Below are 20,067 nucleotides of genomic sequence, written 5' to 3' on the forward strand. Positions count from 1 at the left end.
CGTGTGTGATGTCCTTAGGTTAGTTAGGTTTAAGTAATTCTAAGTTCTAGGGGACTGATAACCTCAGATGTTAAGTCCCTTAGTACTCAGAGCCATTTGAACCATTTTTTGGGAAAAAATTAGTTATTTGGTTGGAGTAAAATAATAGCAGTGGAAATAGTTTCAGCTTGCTATGTTTTAATGTATTGATGACTGTGTTGTAAATTTCTTCAGTATCCTGTTTTCATTTGATATTTCTGTGAGCCTTTGTGTACTCCTAGATTTGCCATATTTTACAAGTTTTTGTGTAATACAGTAATTTGTTATTTTCACACTGTCAGCCATCTACTGCAAAACTAGCTCTTATATTTGTGACGGCTGGGTATTTAACACAACTCTTAATGTGGCCATTCTCTTTTATTCAAAAGGAGTCATTGTTTCCATCTGGCTATCAAGTTTTATTGTAGTGTTTCTGGCTGATTTTAAAAGACATGTAATTTTTCAAGCTAGCTTCTCGAAGTGCGTTAATAGATTGTACATGATGATCTCATCACTGTGTCCAACAGAAATTGTGTATAGGTATACTACACAGTCCAGTCACATCAATCTGACCACCTATCAGAAAAGTGAATAACCACCTTTTGCAGTGCAGATGTACAGAAAAAAAGTCAAAGAGTTTCTGGAAGGTACTGACAGATGCAGAGACATGCTGTATCCAGGGCTGGCCGCTGCTCTTCAAACCATGCCCATACACTGCGAGCTGTGTGACATTTTGCATTGTGCTGCCGGTAGATGCCATTGTGCCAAGGAAAAACAAACTGCATGTAAGAGTAGACACGGTCCTCAAGGATAGATGCATACTTGTGGTGATCCATTGCGTATTCCAGAGTGACGAGATAGCCCAGGGAATGCTACAGAAACATTCACCCGGCCATAACGTTCCCTCCTCCAGCCTGGACCCTTCCGACGATTGTTGCTGGGCCATATACACCAACAACAATGTTTCTGATGGTGCATACAGTGTTTGTGACCTGAAAAGGCCACCTGTTGCCACTTGGTGGATGTCCACTTGCGATATTGGTGTGCAAATTCCAACCTTTGTTGCCGATGAACAACAGCCACCATGGGAGTGTGAACCAGGCACCTGCTGCCAAGGCCCATACACAGCAAAGTTTGCTGAACACTCATTGAAGAGACACTGTTGGTACCCCCTAGGTATATCTGGGTGGTCAGTTGCTCAACAGTTGCACGTCTGTTCACATGTACACATCTCTGCAGTCCGCATTCACCCCTGTCATCTATGACCCATGGTGCACAACAGTTGCTTCGCCGCCAGATTTGGATAGCACCATTTAGCTATACACAGTCTGCTTTAACCGGTGTGGCATGCGAACAGTTCATGAACATTGCTGTTCTGGAAATGCTTCCACCTTTGGCCCTGAAGCCAGTGAGTGAGCCATTTTGGAAATCAGATAAATCACTCTGTTCCCGCATTACAACAGTGACTGCACTGCCCCCCCCCCCCCCCCCCCCCCACCCATTGATATGCTTTATAAACTCTCCACTGCAAGTGCTGCCACCTGCTGTCTGTGAGTGATTATTGCACATTGACATCAAAAATAGACAGTGGTCACATTAATGTGACTGGACCACGTATATTTTGTGCGAGATGACAATACACAATGTGTTAACACATTACAAGTGCCTCATTTGGAATAGACTGATAGCACATGGCAGTAAAGACAGTACGTCCATATTTGGACAGTGACTTCTTTTAAGCAATTCTTGTCGTTGTGGAACCATTTTTCTAGAAAACCTTCTGGTTTATGATTACGTGGTCTCTCTAACCTATTTGAACCAAATACTGGGCTGGTTGCATACATTTCAGACCAATTTCATACTTGTGTCCTCTCCTGTCTGGCAGGGAGTGCTTCTCTTGTAAGCCTCATTGTCTGCAGAATGCTGAACAGTTGCATAGGTAAAGAAAAAGGTATTGACTGAACAAACAATGGAATTTTTATTGGTATGTAGCTATGCTACATTGAAACAGTGGAACAAATAACATCCAGACAGTAGAGCACTTGCCCGCAAAAGGCCAAGGTCTCTGGTTTGAGTCACAGTCTTGCACTAATTTTCAGACCAATGCACACTCCATTGCAGAGTGAAAATTCATTCTAGAAACATCCAAGTGGTCTGATTTGACAGTGTTTACACTCTGACCTTGCTGTTTAAATTCTTTTATTTGTACCACAGAGCCCTCAAAATTCAGTTCTGTTTTAGTACTGCTGAATGTGTACTTAAGAATTTGTTGTACTTATTCCACCTGTATTCACAACATCCATAGGACATATATTTTTTTCATGTAGAAATATTCATGATTGTGGCCAATTCCATGTGTAAATGAGATATTATTTGGTTGCATATCTGGTTTACTAAGTTTCTAATAGTAATAACTATATTGTGTCAACATTTCTGAAAATACTAACAAGGGAACCTCCCCATCGCACCCCCCTCAGAATTAGTTATAAGTTGGTACAGTGGATAGGCCTTGAAAAACTGAACGCAGATCAATTGAGAAAACAGGAAGAAGTTGTGTGGAACTATGAAAAAATAAGCAAAATATACAAACTGAGTAGTCCATGTGCAAGATAGGCAACAACTAGGTGGGTGTAAACCCGTGAGCGCCGTGGTCCCGTGGTTAGCGTGTGCAGCTGCGGAACGATAGGTCCTTGGTTCAAGTCTTCCCTCGGGAAAAAGTTTTAATTTTTTATTTTCAGACAATTATCAAAGTTCAGACACTCACACATAATCAATTTCGCTCTCCAAAACTCCAGGACATGTTCAGATTTGCTTGGACATATGTAGGATTTGACGGTCTACACACGGAAAAATTTGAAAACGTTAAAAACATGTTTTTACAGAGCACAGACGAAACTATGCGACTGTGAAACTGTTGCATTCATTTGTTGCAGTTTATGTGACAAACTCTTATGTTTTCACACTTTTTTGGGAGTGATTATCACATCCACAAGAAAACCTAAATTGGGCAAGGTAGAAGAATCTTTTTACCCATTCACCAAGTGTACAAGTTAGGTGGGTTGACAACTTATTCCTGTCATGTGACGCACATGCCGTCACCAGTGTCGTTTAGAATATATCAGACGTGTGTTCCTGTGGAGGAATCGGTTGACCTATGACCTTGCAATCAAATGTTTTCGGTTTCCACTGGACAGGCACGTCCTTTCAGCTACTAATCGCACGGTTTTGCGGTGCGCTCGCAAAACACAGACACTAAACTTATTACACTGAACAGAGACATCAATGAACGAACAGACAGATCATAACTTTGCAAAAATGAAGTAAGTAAAGTTTTCACTCTAGGGAAGATTTGAAACAAGAACCTCTCGTTCCGCAGTTGCTCACGCTAACCACGCGACCACGGCGCTCCTGAACTCGGTCTCCCCTAGATGTTGCCTATCTTGCACATGGACTACTCAGTTTGTATATTTTGCTTAGTTTTTTCATAGTTCCACACAACTTCTTCCTGTTTTCTCGATTGATCTGTGTTCAGTTTTTCAAGGTCTATCCACTGTGCCAACTTATAACTAAATCTGAGGGGGTGCGATGGGGAGGTTCCCTTGTAAGTAAACTTCCTTTAACAGTATTTGGAACAACGTTGAAATGATGTTGATCTGCGCTGATGTAAGCGTTCCTCGTGGTTTGGTCTGTTCTGTCAGAATTATGGAATTTTTAAAAGTCAGTCATTTCACTTTCTTTAGGTGGAGCAATATCAGGAGACATGTAAAAGACTTAATCAACAAACTTCTGATCTGGAAAAACTTTTTAAAGAATCACTTGCTGAAAATAAAGAACTGCAGGATGTAATTAGTTCATTAAAACAAGCTGCAGATAAAAATGGACGGGAGATACAGGTATGCTACATTTTATTTTTGTTAAGTTGCATTATTTTATGATTTGATTTTTTTTTTTCTTCATTTACTTTATTTTTTACACCACAGATAATAAATTCACGGGCTTCTATGTTTGCATTTCCCTTTATTGACCAAAAATATGAGCCCTGGCTTCAACCAAATGTACATGGCTTCAAGCATGTACAGTTAGTACAGGTAGTTTCAAGCAAAACAGTCCTGTAAAACATGTATCTGACTTAGAGTAACAATTGAGTTGTGTGCAATGGAAAGCTCACAAAATAGTTTTAGAGAATAAAAACTACTTTTTGATGGATTTAATAATCAAGAAAATAGTTGAACAATTTTAACATTTTAAATTAGAATCTCAGAATTTTGATCAACATGCAGTGTGCTTCTCAGTGCAGTTCTCTTCACATGGGTGATCTTGGCATTCTTTTCTTGATGCTTGCAGTATTGAGCTATATATGTTCGTGGTCACAACCAATCACTTAATTTTTTTTAGTTCGTTTGTTTTTAATTGCTATATGTGTGTGCAGTGTGTTTATAAGCATGAAAAAAATGTAAACCGAAAGCAAATGTGACTGGTTGTGGCAAAATCTACAATGCGATGCTAGCAGCCATCTCATATTTTGCATTAATTTTTGCTCATTAGACTTTCTAAGCCATGGCGATGTAAATATGTAACTCAATAAGAGCCAGAGAATTCAGTGTCCTGCAAATACAACTGTCAAAGTTTCCCATCATTCGTTGAAACTTCATTTCATGACAAGAATATGCAGCAACACCATCATGATGAAAGGCCATGCTTGCTCCTGAAGCCAATAAGAGTAAAACTTCACTTTACTAAAAGGTTGTGAGCTTAATCCTTGCAAGATGATTCAGTAAAACATCAATCCCAATTGACTGACTATTAATCATATCACACCACAGACAGGTGGTATGAACTTGCGTCTCAGCAATGGCTGTGCAATGAACCCTGATGTGACTGAAGGGTGTCGCTGATGCCAGCAGGAATGAAACAAGTATTGCGTGTAAGCAGTTAGTGGAAGTTTGTTTGTGAATATATTGCACCTATTTGTGAATCAAGAGACATTTTGTCCATAACAAAGACAATATCTGATTAAAAAAATAGTAAAAAACTTGTGGAGACCATCACATTTAAATGTTTAGGGTAATACTAACTAAGAGATGCCCTGCTACAATTATAACAGGCTAGGAGAGCCTTTACAAAAATGTGCTGAAGATATTCTGTTAACTTAAGTGTGAACGTTAGGAAGAAATGTGACACTGTTGTTGTGAAACCCTGTCAATTAAATTTAAAGTACAGGTGTTTGAGGAAGACTCTGGAATAATTTTGTGCCTCCATCATATATTGCACATAGGACACAATGGGAATAAAATAAGAGAGATTAGGGTGCATACCAAGACATATAGTGTGTGTTTTCCCATGCTCCATACTCAAGTGTAGTTGGACAGAAAGACATTACTCATTAATATAAGACTGAAGTGCCTCCACCATGGGCCATACAGTAGCTCATGGAGTATATATGTAAATGTAGAGGACGTATGTTAATAGCGCCCATAGAATTCTCTTTGGTCTCATCAGAGAATAATGTTCCACACACTTGAAACTGTCCTATAGTTGATGCTCATTTTGTTTCTTAGGGATTGTACGTGGTATTCTTTAAGTACAGCAAAAGTTCTTTTGTTTTGACACTCATTAAGGGTTTGTTGTGAGAGCGTAAACATGTGCATCATGTGTAAACATATGCAGCATTGTGAAAAACATCAGTAACAGAATAGAATGAAACAATTAAGTCAAAAGTCAGACTCTGGATTACCATTAATCTTTTGACCTGTGCATTTATTGTAACTTTACAAATCAGCTACACACACACACACACACACACACACACACACACAAATGTTTTTTGCTTGACGTTTTCTGTACCACCACCTTTTTAGATATTTACCATCCTTTCTTAAAAGATCCTGCATACTCTGTAAATGACCATTGGCTTAGTCTGTCAGCTTCAGAGGTGATACATAATAGGTGTTGCAGTCATTGCTTTCTGCCTTCCATTCATTTACCTGCCATACCAGGTAAGCTATGTGGAAAACTTTTTTTGTACTTGCATAAGAAATCTCTGCTGTTACTGTGTACAGTTAAATACTGAAAAATGTATTGCCCACTTGTGGTGGGTATTTATAGTCTTGTAACAACTCTTTATAAGTATAAATATATTTTAGGTTATAATTCACTGCTGATTACATTCAGAAACACACTCCAGTAATTTTATTGGATTGAAGATAATGCTTCTATGTGCCAAATGACAAAGTAGGTAACTGATAGAAATTGTAGCTTTTATAACCTATAATGTTGGAAGAAATCACTCTTCCAGATGAAATATGAAAATTCTCTCCCTCTCCCTCCCTCTCCCTCTCTCCCTCCCTCTCTCCCCCTCTCCCCCCTCCCCCTCCCTCCCTCCCTCCCTCCCCCTCTCTCTCCCCCCCCCTCTTCCCCTCCCCCTCTCCCCCTCCCTCTCTCCTATTTCGTGATAGTACAAAGTGAGCTACCCTTTGAACTTTTTTTGGTGCTCTCCAGCAGTCCTATCTGGAAAGGATCCCATACAGCCCATAATAGTCTAGCAGAGGACAGGCAGGTGTAGTGTAGGCAGTCTCTTTAGTGGATTTTTTTCATCTTCTAAGTGTTCTGACAGTAAAATGCAGTCTCTGGTTCTTCTTCCTCATAACATTACATCTACATCTACATCCATACTCCACAAGCCACCTGAAAGTGTGTGGCGGAGGGTTCCTTGAGTACCTCTATCGGTTCTCCCTTCAATTCCAGTCTCGTATTGTTCGTGGAAAGAAGGATTGTCGGTATGCTTCTGTGTGGGCTCTAATCTCTCTGATTTTATCCTCATGGTCTCTTTGCGAGATATACGTAGGAGGGAGCAATATACTGCTTGACTCCTCGGTGAAGGTATGTTCTCGGAACTTCAACAAAAGCCCGTACCGAGCTATTGAGCGTCTCTCCTGCAGAGTCTTCCAGTGGAGTTTATCTATCAGCTCTGTAACGCTTTCGCGATTACTAAATGATCCTGTAATGAAGCGCGCTGCTCTCTGTTGGATCTTCTCTATCTCTTCTATCAACCCTATCTGGTACGGATCCCACACTGGTGAGTAGTATTCAAGCAGTGGGCGAACAAGCGTACTGTAACCTACTTCCTTTGTTTTCGGATTGCATTTCCTTAGGATTCTTTCAATGAATCTCAGTCTGGCATCTGCTTTACCAACGATCAACTTTATATGATCAGTCCATTTTAAATCACTCCTAATGCCTACTCCCAGATAATTTATGGAATTGACAGTTTCCAGTTGCTGACCTGGTATATTGTAGCTAAATGACAAAGGATCTTTCTTTCTATGTATTCGCAGGGCATTACACTTGTCTACATTGAGATTCAATTGCCATTCCCTGCACCAGGCGTCAATTCGTTGCAGATCCTCCTGCATTTCAGTACAATTTTCCATTGTTACAACCCCTCAATATACTACAGCATCATCCGCAAAAAGCCTCAGTGAACGTCTGATGTTATCCACAAGGTCATTTATATATATCGTGAATAGCAACGGTCTCATGACACTCCCCTGTTGCACACCTGAAATCACTCTTACTTCGGAAGACTTCTCTCCATTGAGAATGACCTGCTGCATTCTGTTATCTAGGAACCCTTCAATCCAATCACAGAATTGGTCTGATAGTCCATATGCTCTTACGTTGTTCATTAAATGACTGTGGGGAAGTGTATCAAACGCCTTGCGGAAGTCAAGAAACACGGCATCTAGCTGGGAACTCATGTCTATGGCCCTCTGAGTCTCGTGGACGAATAGCGCGAACTGGGTTTCACATGATTGTCTTTTTCAAAACCCATGCTGATTCCTACAGAGTAGATTTCTAGTCTCCAGAAAAGTCATTATACTCGAACATAATATGTGTTCCAAAATTCTACAACTGATCGACGTTAGAGATATAGGTCTATAGTTCTGCACATCTGTTCAACATCCCTTCTTGAAAACGGGGATGACCTGTGCCCTTTTCCAATCCTTTGGAATGCTACGCTCTTCTAAAGACCAGCGGTACACCTTCCAGTTTAAGTTATTTGTACTGTAATCCCTAGGTATTTAGTCGAATTGATAGCGTTTAGATTTGTGTCATTTATTGTGTAACCGAAATTTAACAGATTCCTTTTAGTGCTCATGTGATGGCCTCACACTTTTCATTATGTAGGGTCAATTACCACTTTTCACATCATACAAATGTCTTGACTTAATCATTTTAATGTTGGTTTTAATCTTCTGATGACTTTACTAGGCAGTAAATGACAGTATCATCTTCAAACAGTCTAAGATGCCTGCTCATATTGTTTCCTAAATCTGTTATATGGATGAGCAACAGAAAATGGCGTATAATACTTACTTGGAGAATGCCAGGTATCACTTCTGTTTTACTTGACTTTCCATCAGTTACTACAAACTGAGACCTTTCTGACAGGATATCACAAATCCAGTTGCACAACAGATACGATAGAGATTAGTATGAAAGAAGAGGCAAATATTAATAATGTGAAAATGGTGGCTAAAAGGAGGAGGTTTAGGGAAAAAAACAAAGTAAACCTTAACAGGAGCAATTAGTATAAACTGAAACCATTATACGTCCGTATGGCATAGAAAGTTGAACAGTAGTTATGTGCATCAGATTATATATGACATGAATTTCCCCATAGGTGGTGTTTATATGACAAACTAGGGCTTACCATTGATGGGGTTGGGGCATATAGTAATTGGAAAGTGTTTATGGTAAACTTTTCAGCAGAAACAGTGACAGGGGTATGAATATATGCCAAGGAAACAAGTTGAAAGATGAGTACAGTGTGACTATGGTTGTATGGAGAGAAGTAGATTGCTTAAAACCTATGTGTATCTGGAGAAATTTTGGAAAAGGTTGATTTCGTTGCAAGACACAGTTTCAGAAACTTATAGCACTGTGTAGAAGCTGTTGATGTGTTTTGAAGCAGGATAGTTGTGTGTGACAAGAGGTACATTCCGTGTTTTTTAAGACAAGTGGGAAGTACTGAGGCTCTGTGTCATGACATGAGAAATCTGCTTGTTGGCCAGAAAGCCAGGGAAATCCTGAGATGTGAAAGTGGTGTTGAGATTGATGGTGCATTTATTTAAAGAATAACTATATGAAAATGTATGTTTACTATGGATTACAGAACTTGTTGGAAGGGAATACTTTACTATCAAAAGATGTTAACTGTGTTTGTGGAGGTACTGACATATCTTGATGAGTCTGATGAGTGATGAAAAAAGGATATAACCATTATTGAGGTGGCGGTCAAGAGAGAGGAAAATGACTCGAGATTCAGAAATGCACTAGGTGTGTCTTATCTGTGAAAACTTTGAAGCTGAGAACATTTTGGGGACACCTGAGAAACAATACTGAAGCTGTGCTGGATATTGGGAAATCCTTGGAACTCCTATTATGTCTTATGAGAGTGGTGTTAGAGCAAGTTGAGATTGTGTGTAAAACTGTTTCTAAATGTGGCTCAATTAGAAGTTTCATATCGGAAAGTTTATGAGGCTGCTATTAAAATGATATTTCTGATTTAAGTTGTGGTTAGAAGATAGTAAATCCATAACTAGATAAAGTTGTTTAAACTTAGAAGTAGGACAAAACTTCTGCTACATCGACATCTTCATTTATAATCTGCAAGACACCTTATAATGAATGGCCATGGGTACTTCTGGTACTATTATCTTCGCCCAGTTTTCCTGTTCCATTCACAAATGTCACATGGAAAGCTCTGTATGAGCTGTAATTTCTCTGATTTTCTCATGGCAATCATTTTGCAAGGTTTATATGGGAGGAAGTAATTGTTGCCTGACTCTTCCCATAAGTACTCTCTCAGAATTTTAACAGTAAACTGCTCTGTATAGCACAACACCTCTTTTCTGGAGGCTGCCACTAGAGTTTGTTGAATATGTGTAAAACACTCTCACTGTGATCCTGCGATGAAATGAGCTGTTATTTATTGGATCTTCTCTCTCACCTGTTAATCCTACTTGATAAAGGTCTCAGACTGACAAACATTACTCAAGAATTGTCTGAATGAGTATTTTGTAGGCCACTTCTTTCGTAGATGAATTACATTTCCTTAAGATTCTTCCAATGAACCCTATCCTGGCATCTGCTTTGCCTTCTATTTGTTTCAAGTTGCATTTCACTTCAGGTCACTCCAGATGGGGTCACTCCTAGGTATTTTACAGCATTTACTATTTCTGGCAAGTTGTTGCCACTGCTGTAATCAAACAGTAGTGGATCATTTCACTTGTTTACATATGATATGTTACATTTATTTAAATCCAGAGTCAGTTGCCATTCCCTGCACCAGTAATCAATCTTCTGCAGGTCTTCCTGCATTTCGCATTTCCTATTTTTCTATAGATAACAGCATTATCTGCAAATAGCCTCATAGAGCCTCCAATGTTAACACTAGTTTATTAATGTAAATTGTAAATGGTAATGACCCTATAACACATTCTTGTTGTACTCCCAAAACTACCTTTATGGTTGTTCCATTAAGAATGACATGTTAAGTTCTATCTACAAGAAAGTCTTCAATCTAATCACAAATCTGGTCCGATATTTGGTAAGCATGTATTTTTCCTATTAAATGACAGTGCTGAACTGTATTGTATGCCTTCTGGAATTCAAAGAACATGGCATCGACCTGAGCACCTTGTCTATGGTGCTTTGGATCACATGGGCGAACAGAACAAGCTGAGTTTCACAACATCACTTTTTTTCAGAATCCATATTTATCTTTATAGAGGAGATTTTTGTTCCTGAAAAGTGTGGTTATGTGTGAGCATAAAATATTTTCCATAATTTTACATCATATTGACATTAGTGATCTAGGCCTGTAATTATGCACAACTGTCCAATGACTCTTCTTGAAAATGGAAATAACCTGTGCTTTTTTCCAATTGCTAGGTGTATTTCATTCCTCCAGTGACCCACAATGTGGCACTACTAGAAGGGAGAAAGTTCTTTCGCATTATCTCTGTAGAAATTCACAGTATCTCATGTGGTCAGTTTTGAGCAGAATTACTTAATTTTTTATTTCATGGTTGTTTGTGTCCATATCTGCTATTTTGATGTTTCTGTGATGGTTGAAATGTGGAACTGTATTACGATTTTCTGTGATGAAACAATTTTGGAAGATTTAATTCAGTATTTTGGTATATTCTCTGTCATCTTTTATTTCAGTGCCAGTATTATCACTTGGTGACTTAATAGATGATATTGATCACTTACTGTCTCTCCATTGGACCAAAACTTTGTAGGATTTTTAGTCAGGTTGTTAGGCAAAACTTTATTTTCAGACTCATGGAATGATTTTCGCAATCCTCATCTTTTGCATATGTTGGCTTGTTCACCTTCTATATAATCCTGCAATGAAGCTGTCTCTGCTTTCATAGCAGATTTCTGACATGGTGCTGAACTACTGTGGATCTTTTCCACCTCTCGGAATCTTACTTTGCACATACTTTTCTAAGACATGTTGTACAATGCTTTTTGAGTTTTATCTACAGCTTTGTCCTCACAGCTGGATATTTGGTGTTGAGTACTTAGATACTTTGCAGTTTGTTACCAGTAAGTCTAGCAAACTACAAATATCATCCTTCATTTTTTAACATTACTTGTAATACCCCTCATCATTAATGCTATCATAGGCTTATAAATCCCTCCTTGACATTAACTTATTGGAAAATTTCAAATCTGTTTTTTTTTTTTTTTTTTTTTTTTTTTTTTTTTTTTTTTTCTACGAGGTCTTAAGACATTGCTCTTGTAATGACTGCTAGTATAGAGGATGTACTGCCTTTTACTGTTTCCCAATCAAACAGGAAGTTACACTCCCCTGCTAATCTTTTGTCCTTGGATCGTTAAGGCATTGGGCTTTTCTTTGCTGGTGTTTCGTCGCCTAATTGTTACTGATTAAAAACAAATGAGTCACATAGTAGGATTCATCTGCCATCTACTACAGTGCCATAGTAACAACACTTACTGGCCTGCTAGATACCACTACTAGTGAATATGTTGTTCCTTTACTTAGAAGGCAAATAAACCAAATTATTGTTCCTTGGAAGCCACTGTGATGCCTGAACTGCAAGACCACAACACCCGTGGGAGCCATGAGAGACAGTACTAAAGCCCCTGGAATGGATAATTCAGCAGATAATCACACAAGACAAGTTGATGACATGGTACTGTCAGTGGCTCTTGAAGGGTAAGAAAGATACCTACGGGAGACTGGAGAGGTTAGCCCGACTTTAATTGCAGAAAGGAGTGCAGGTTGTTGGGATGAATTTGTAAGTGACTAATGTGAGTCTGAGACAAGAAGTTAGTATTAAAATTCTCAGTTAAAAGCGTGGATAACATCTCAACATGACATTTAGGAAATTGTTGCAATGTGTAATTGAGTGGAGAATATCATCAAATAGAACTTGAGAGGCAGACAACAGAAATTCACGAATGCATGTGAGTTTATTTGTGCCTTTAGTAGCTGTGAAGTATGCACTTTCAGGAGAAGTTTGGCGAGGGGCAAGAATTTTTGTGGTATGAAAAGCAGATACTTATGAGGTCAGGGATTGCATATAATAACAGTGTGTTACGAAGAGACAGTTAGATACTTTTGAAAGCCTGTATGAATCATGACACATTTTGGACTAGTACTGTGGTAGTTGTCCTACTGCCCACCATGAGGTTTCTAAGTATGGCCTTTGGAAATTATGCCAAAGTTTGGAAAATGGAGGGAGAAATATGTAAATGAAATTTAGAAAGGTTAAAAGCATACACATAAAAAAAGATCCTTGCAGCCAACCCAGAAGAATGACATCCAAAAGATGAATGTTTACCAGACAATGCTGTCCTTGCTGTGGATGGATCCTCCAACTTTTCCACAATTGGTATCACATTCTGAAGATATATTTTGAAATGAGGCCTATCCAGACCACAGTCTCCAGGCACCACCCACCCAATGTACACTACAACTCCAGTTAACTGAACTAAAGGGGGGGAAGGGAGCTGTTTCAGATAACAGATTTTTCAGTTAAGCCATGAATATATAAAAAGTACAACATTATTTTGTTTTATGATATTACAGTATGTATTTTTGAAAAGTTTTGAAAGAGGAACACTGTTTCCACTATTTCTTGTTTCATGATTTCTTGCAGATCATCCTGAGCAACCCATTCATCCACCTTGTACATATCCAAGTCTTCGCATCCAGTATTTCTTTTTACCATTTGTTTCATTTCTTCAGACTTTTCCAGTGTGTCTCCTTCAACAACATCATACAGTTTTCTTCAGTACCTTTGAAGAGTTCCTGCTTTCACATTATTCCAAGCTTGGCCAAACTGCTTAAGTACATTTTTCATATTTACTACCTTCAGTGCTTCATTCATGTTTTATATGTGATTGTTTTGCAGGATGGTCCTCAAAAATAGCCCTTTGTAATGCCATTTAAATGTTGCTCTTATGCCCTAATCCAGTGGTTGAAGTAGACTGGTAATATTTGGAGGAAGGAAGCACACAACAAATCAACACTTTTTAAATCACTAGGATGCATAGGTATACAGTCAATTAGTAAGTTTGCTTTTATAGGGAGAAGTTTTTTAGTTAAAAACTTTTCAACTTTCAGTAGATCCGATCCCTAAAACATTCAGCGAAAAGTTAACAAAACATCCAAGATGTTTTTTGGGCTTTTTAAAAACCTGTTAGTATATTCCTGTTGGTTGGTTGGTCTGGGGGAGGGGACCAAACAGCGAGGTCATCGGTCCCATTGGATTAAGGAACGATGGGGGAGGAAGTTGGCCATGCCCTTTCAAGGGAACCATCCCAGCATTTGCTTGAAGTGATTTAAGGAACTCACGAAAAACCTAAATCAGGATGGCCAGACACAGGTTTGAACCTTCATCCTCCCGAACACTAGTCCAGTGTGCTAACCACTGCATCACCTCACTAGGTGATAGTGTATTCCAGGAACATCCTTTAACACTCAGGGTTTTTCAACTTCCTGATACATGTTGGGGGCAGTCTATGAGAGCCAGAAGTGTTTGATACTAAAAGAACTGTTTTCCATTCTTTTTTCCTCCTGAGGCAGACGTTTCTTTTAAGGAAACTAAGGACCTTGTGGGTGACATCTTAAAATTAACACCCATTTCAACAGCAATGTGAAGGTGGCTTAAGAGCCTCAGCTATAATCTTCAAACTCTGTTTTCGAAACATCAACTGCATTTGGATCTGCAGATAAATTTTCTCCACATACATTGAGATGCCGAATTCCATATCTGTTTTTAAACCTGTCTAACCACTCAGAGCTTGAGAAAGAATTGTTGTATTGCTCCTCACCTAACAACTCGGTTAACGTTTTGTCAGGCCATTGATAAACATACATTGTTTGTTGGTTGAACCGAAGATAAAGACCCTCACCTACTTTTTCAAAGTTGGAAGTTTTCATTGTTTTCTGTGAGGGTTTTTCACAGCTTCCTCCAGAAATTAAGGCTTCACCCATTCCAAAGCAATAGAAACACCAGCTCTGTAATTAGCTGCAGCAATTTTCAGTAAATGAATTTTATCCATAGTGGATGCTGTCGAATTTTCAGTAAGCTTCCTTTTTCAACTTCTTTGATAGCAACTAATTTATCAGTGAAAGTAATCGCAGCACACTTCCGCTACTCACCATAGCCCAAAAATACACATGCAATGGAAGTAAACAACCACTTGAATAGACTATTGTTGTCAGTGTACCCATATTTTGACTAGCGTGTCAGTGTCTGGCAAAGCAACTCAAGGTTGGCCACCCACCTTTTCCCATTAGCTACACTCAGTACACTGTTGCCCTCAAATTATTTTCAAGCAGTACGATACTAATTTTTGGTTTTGCAATTTTTGGAGGTGTTTAGGATAACCCAGGTTTTGGTTGACCCGAGTTCGATTGACTGGGGCCTTACCGTATTGATGTTTTGCTCTGTAATGTTGCAGTCAGACTCTGTTCATTTCTTCAGCCTGTTTATTTGGATTTGATAGATATTACTATCACTGTTTTTGATGCAAAGTAATTGTACTAGCAACCTGCTGTTGTGTTGCACGTGTAGCACTAATTATCTACAGCTGGGCGACTTTTCTCGTGTAGCAGTATTAAATTATATAGACAAACCTTCCTCATGAATCAATCCATCGATTTGTGTGAATCCTATCAAAATCCCTACAGTAGTTCCTGAGATTAGCCTTCAAACAGAGACTGAAAAATGTGACGGGGGACTTTACTTTACAAGATGTACAGATGCACTGTTCTGCCACCACATACTCGTGCCTTATCCTTGGTAAGATGTATTTCTTCAAAAGAGTAGCAACCTGAATAACAACCCATGTCATAGATCAGCTAAAAAAAAGGCGTTCAGCTTTCAGCATTGGTCATGAGGACTTACCACCCTCCACTAAGGATCACTGGCTATGGAATCTACATTCTGAATACACATAGTTTTGTTGCTAAGCAATCTCTGTAACACTAGAGCTGTGATGTTATTGCCTGCTTCAGCACTTAAAAATTTGTGTCAGTATTTTTATATTTATTCATTATTCTTTTTCATCGCTTCCTTATCTTTTGGAATTCATTTGTTACTGTATCTGTCCTTTTCCACTGCTTTTAACAATTTGCCTCTTATGTCTTGTTTTTCCTACTTTCGCTCCATTTAGGCTTCTGTTTTCAGTCAGATTTTCCACCTGTCTTCTTTGAACCATTTCAAACTTTTCAGGTTTTGAAACTACATTTGTTGTTAGTATTTCATTGTCAATTTCCTTCTTATACTGTGCTACTGTGTTTTCTGTGAGACACGGTTCTGAGTAAATTTCCTACTTCATAGTTCAGATATGTCATTTCCTCAACCCTACCTTCTCTCCCTCTCAACTCAACCCTCCCCTCCCCTCTCCCCTCCCCCCCCCACCCCACACACCCACGCACCCACCCACCCACCCACCCACCCACCCACCCCTTTCCACCCTGCCCCTGCCACTGCCCTTTCCCTGTCCTTTGTGTCATCTGTTTTGTTTGTGGCTATATGTATGGTCTTATGGTAGATTGAAGTTTTGTCTTGTGTAAGTACTCTAGTAATTATGATGGAGTATTAATGTTTTATAAGACACAATGACGGAAAATGGGCCCGAGTGAAGAGAACTTTCTGTATGTGTATTAATCTCATTTTCCTTCATTTTTGTGACTATATAGACTGTCCACTAAATCAGTTTAGTTATCCATCTTTTTATCTTGAGGAAGATCTGGAAAACTTGCTCATATCTGTAGATGGGTGACTGGTCTAATTTTTTGGATTTTGTCTCTGCAGAAAACATGCAATTGTTTAGGTGACAAACATAAATGTGTTCTGTGTAATTGTTGTCCAAATTTTATTGTGCTTAAGTCTGTAGAGAATTTTATCTGTTACACACCTTTTTTATGCTTATGAATGTATATCTTTGTGTTAATGACATTGTTGTGCTCAAGATTGAATCACATTTTTCTTGTGTGCAAAAATTTCATTTTTATACTTTAGGAACAGAACATGCTGATAAGAGTTGGAACAGATTCCATACAAAAGGTACATGTTTAAATAATGTTTTGTTGTTATTATTTTAATGATTAATTTAATTTTCTCCTGTTATTTTCATTTGTTGGACTATTTACTGTACTAATTGCTGTTGTTGCTGTATTTGTGATTATGTTGACCACCTCATTTCAAGAAGTGTCAAGGCAGTGTCGATTAAAAGAAGATTTTATGTGTTTGTTTGTATTGGGGATATTAGAGACTTGAGGCCCCCTCATACATCTAAATGTTGTTCTACATATTTTACACTATGTTCATTTCAAGCTCTATTACAGGTTATGTAGGCACAATACCTTATAATTACCTTTCGGTATGTGGATTGCTTCAATGAGCTACTGAAACTAACAACTTTGAGTAAAAAAGTCCTACCTTTTATATTTGTGATGCAAAACAGCAGTTTGTGGTGAAAGGAGCCTCTCTGTTGATCATTGAATTTTGACTGAAAGAATAATTAAATGAAGAATTTAAAAATTTTTTGTAGGTTAATGGCTAAACATAATGTGGCAAACAATGGAGGACATGAAAAAGAAACTGCGAAAGCTTCTTTTTTTTTTAATGTTGTGCCAGCAAGTTAGTTTGAAAAATTGTTGACAGGGATGCCATTGACTGTAGTTGTTGAAAATTGTAGCCACTGACCCGGCACTAATGGCTACCACGGTTGCCAGTTTGATGTCTTGTGATTTTTTCCTTGTGGGGTTATAACAAGGATAGCATTTATGTTCTGCATCTGCAGAAAGACATGCCACACAGCATCACAGCAGCTGTTCGTACTGTCACTCCTGATATACTGGGTTGGATATGGGCAGAATTGGACTACTGATTAGATATGTGCCATGTGGTGTGGGATGGACACGTATAACACGTATAAATATTGTAAAATATATCTTGAGAGTCGTCTTTCGCGTACTGTATCATTTATTATGTTGTTCTTGGGCATTTATCTGTACCAATTTTTTGAAATGTTTCAGAGTATATGTAACTATCCTGTTTGAAATTATTTGATCTTTTGATTAGTCACACCAAAGAGGGAAGTACATTCACGGAAGTCAGACAGAGAAAAACCAAAATTTCGTGTTAGTCGACTACCAGCATAAATAATAAAGTTATGCAATAACTCTGTAATCAAGATTAATAATGCCCATAAATGACTGGGATTGAAAGGTTGGATAAAAATACACTCCTGGAAATGGAAAAAAGAACACATTGACACCGGTGTGTCAGACCCACCATACTTGCTCCGGACACTGCGAGAGGGCTGTACAAGCAATGATCACACGCACGGCACAGCGGACACACCAGGAACCGCGGTGTTGGCCGTCGAATGGCGCTAGCTGCGCAGCATTTGTGCACCGCCGCAGTCAGTGTCAGCGAGTTTGCCGTGGCATACGGAGCTCCATCGCAGTCTTTAACACTGGTAGCATGCCGCGACAGCGTGGACGTGAACCGTATGTGCAGTTGACGGACTTTGAGTGAGGGCATATAGTGGGCATGCGGGAGGCCGGGTGGACGTACCACCGAATTGCTCAACACGTGGGGCGTGAGGTCTCCACAGTACATCGATGTTGTCGCCAGTGGTCGGCGGAAGGTGCATGTGCCCGTCGACCTGGGACCGGACCGCAGCGACGCACGGATGCACGCCAAGACCGTAGGATCCTACGCAGTGCCGTAGGGGACCGCACCGCCACTTCCCAGCAAATTAGGGACACTGTTGCTCCTGGGGTATCGGCGAGGACCATTCGCAACCGTCTCCATGAAGCTGGGCTACGGTCCCGCACACCGTTAGGCCGTCTTCCGCTCACGCCCCAACATCGTGCAGCCCGCCTCCAGTGGTGTCGCGACAGGCGTGAATGGAGGGGCGAATGGAGACGTGTCGTCTTCAGCGATGAGAGTCGCTTCTGCCTTGGTGCCAATGATGGTCGTATGCGTGTTTGGCGCCGTGCAGGTGAGCGCTACAATCAGGACTGCATACGACCGAGGCACACAGGGCCAACACCCAGCATCATGGTGTGGGGAGCGATCTCCTACACTGGCCGTACACCACTGGTGATCGTCGAGGGGACACTGAATAGTGCACGGTACATCCAAACCGTCATCGAACCCATCGTTCTACCATTCCTAGACCGGCAAGGGAACTTGCTGTTCCAACAGCACAATGCACGTCCGCATGTATCCCGTGCCACCCAACGTGCTCTAGAAGGTGTAAGTCAACTACCCTGGCCAGCAAGATCACCGGATCTGTCCCCCATTGAGCATGTTTGGGACTGGATGAAGCGTCGTCTCACGCGGTCTGCACGTCCAGCACGAACGCTGGTCCAACTGAGGCGCCAGGTGGAAATGGCATGGCAAGCCGTTCCACAGGATTTCATCCAGCATCTCTACGATCGTCTCCATGGGAGAATAGCAGCCTGCATTGCTGCGAAAGGTGGATATACAGTGTACTAGTGCCGACATTGTACATGCTCTGTTGCCTGTGTCTATGTGCTTGTGGTTCTGTCAGTGTGATCATGTGATGTATCTGACCCCAGGAATGTGTCAATAAAGTTTCCCCTTCCTGGGACAATGAATTCACGGTGTTCTTATTTCAATTTCCAGGAGTGTATATAGAATCAGTAGTTTAGTCCTCAGTCTTATATAGAATATATGAGGGTTGGAACTTTAATAGTAGCAACTATTTATTTACAGCTTGTACAAAATAGATACATGTTTCAAAGTTTTACTGACCTTCAGAGTAGTCTCCAGCATTGTGTATAACCCGTTGCCAGTGATGTGGAAGTCGTAGGATACTCTTAGTAGTTCCAGTTGTGTTGACAGTTCAAGCGGCGCAGTCTTGCCCGACGAATTTGTAGCAGTTTCGAAGCGAATGCTGTGAAGTGTATCCTTCAGTTTAGAAATCGAATTGAATTGACAAGGGCTTAAGTAAGGGGAGTGCAGTAGGTGGTATAGCACTTGGCAGCCCCATAAGTCAAACAAATCGGTAACAGGTTGCGCTGTACGTGCTTGCTGCACTCCCCTGACTTACACCCTCGTGAGTTCAACTCGATTTCTAAACTGAAGGAAACACTTCACGGCATTCGTTTCAGAACTGCTACAAATTCATCGGGCAATAGACTGCTCCGCTTGAACTGTCCACACAACTGGCACTGCTAAGAGTATCCTACAACTTCCACATCACTGGCAATGGATGGCACTGCTAAGAGTATCCTACAACTTCCACATCACTGGCAATGGATTGTACACAATGCTGGTGACTACTTTGAAGGTCAGTAAAACTTTGAAACATGTATCTATTTTGTATGAGCTGTAAATAAATAGTTGCCACTATTAAAGTTTCAACCCTTGTATGTTGGAATAATAGATTGAATGCCAATAGGTGTGACATTTTTAAGTACTTTAAAAACTAACAACTGTAGGAAGAAAAATACGG

At 39.9% G+C, this 20,067-nt stretch overlaps 1 protein-coding gene across 1 annotated transcript in view; it reads left to right on the forward strand.

Annotated features, from left to right (window-relative positions):
- Positions 1-20,067, forward strand: part of LOC126469717 (protein Daple) — a 195,271-nt gene that overhangs the window by 81,305 nt on the left and 93,899 nt on the right. Inside the window, exon 11 of the mRNA XM_050096907.1 lies at positions 3,759-3,911. Within this exon, the coding sequence (XP_049952864.1) occupies positions 3,759-3,911 (153 nt within the window). The remainder of the gene's footprint in view (positions 1-3,758; positions 3,912-20,067) is intronic.

The sequence above is a fragment of the Schistocerca serialis genome, chromosome 3, assembly GCF_023864345.2.
Source record: "Schistocerca serialis cubense isolate TAMUIC-IGC-003099 chromosome 3, iqSchSeri2.2, whole genome shotgun sequence".
NCBI classification, from domain to species: Eukaryota; Metazoa; Arthropoda; class Insecta; order Orthoptera; family Acrididae; genus Schistocerca; species Schistocerca serialis.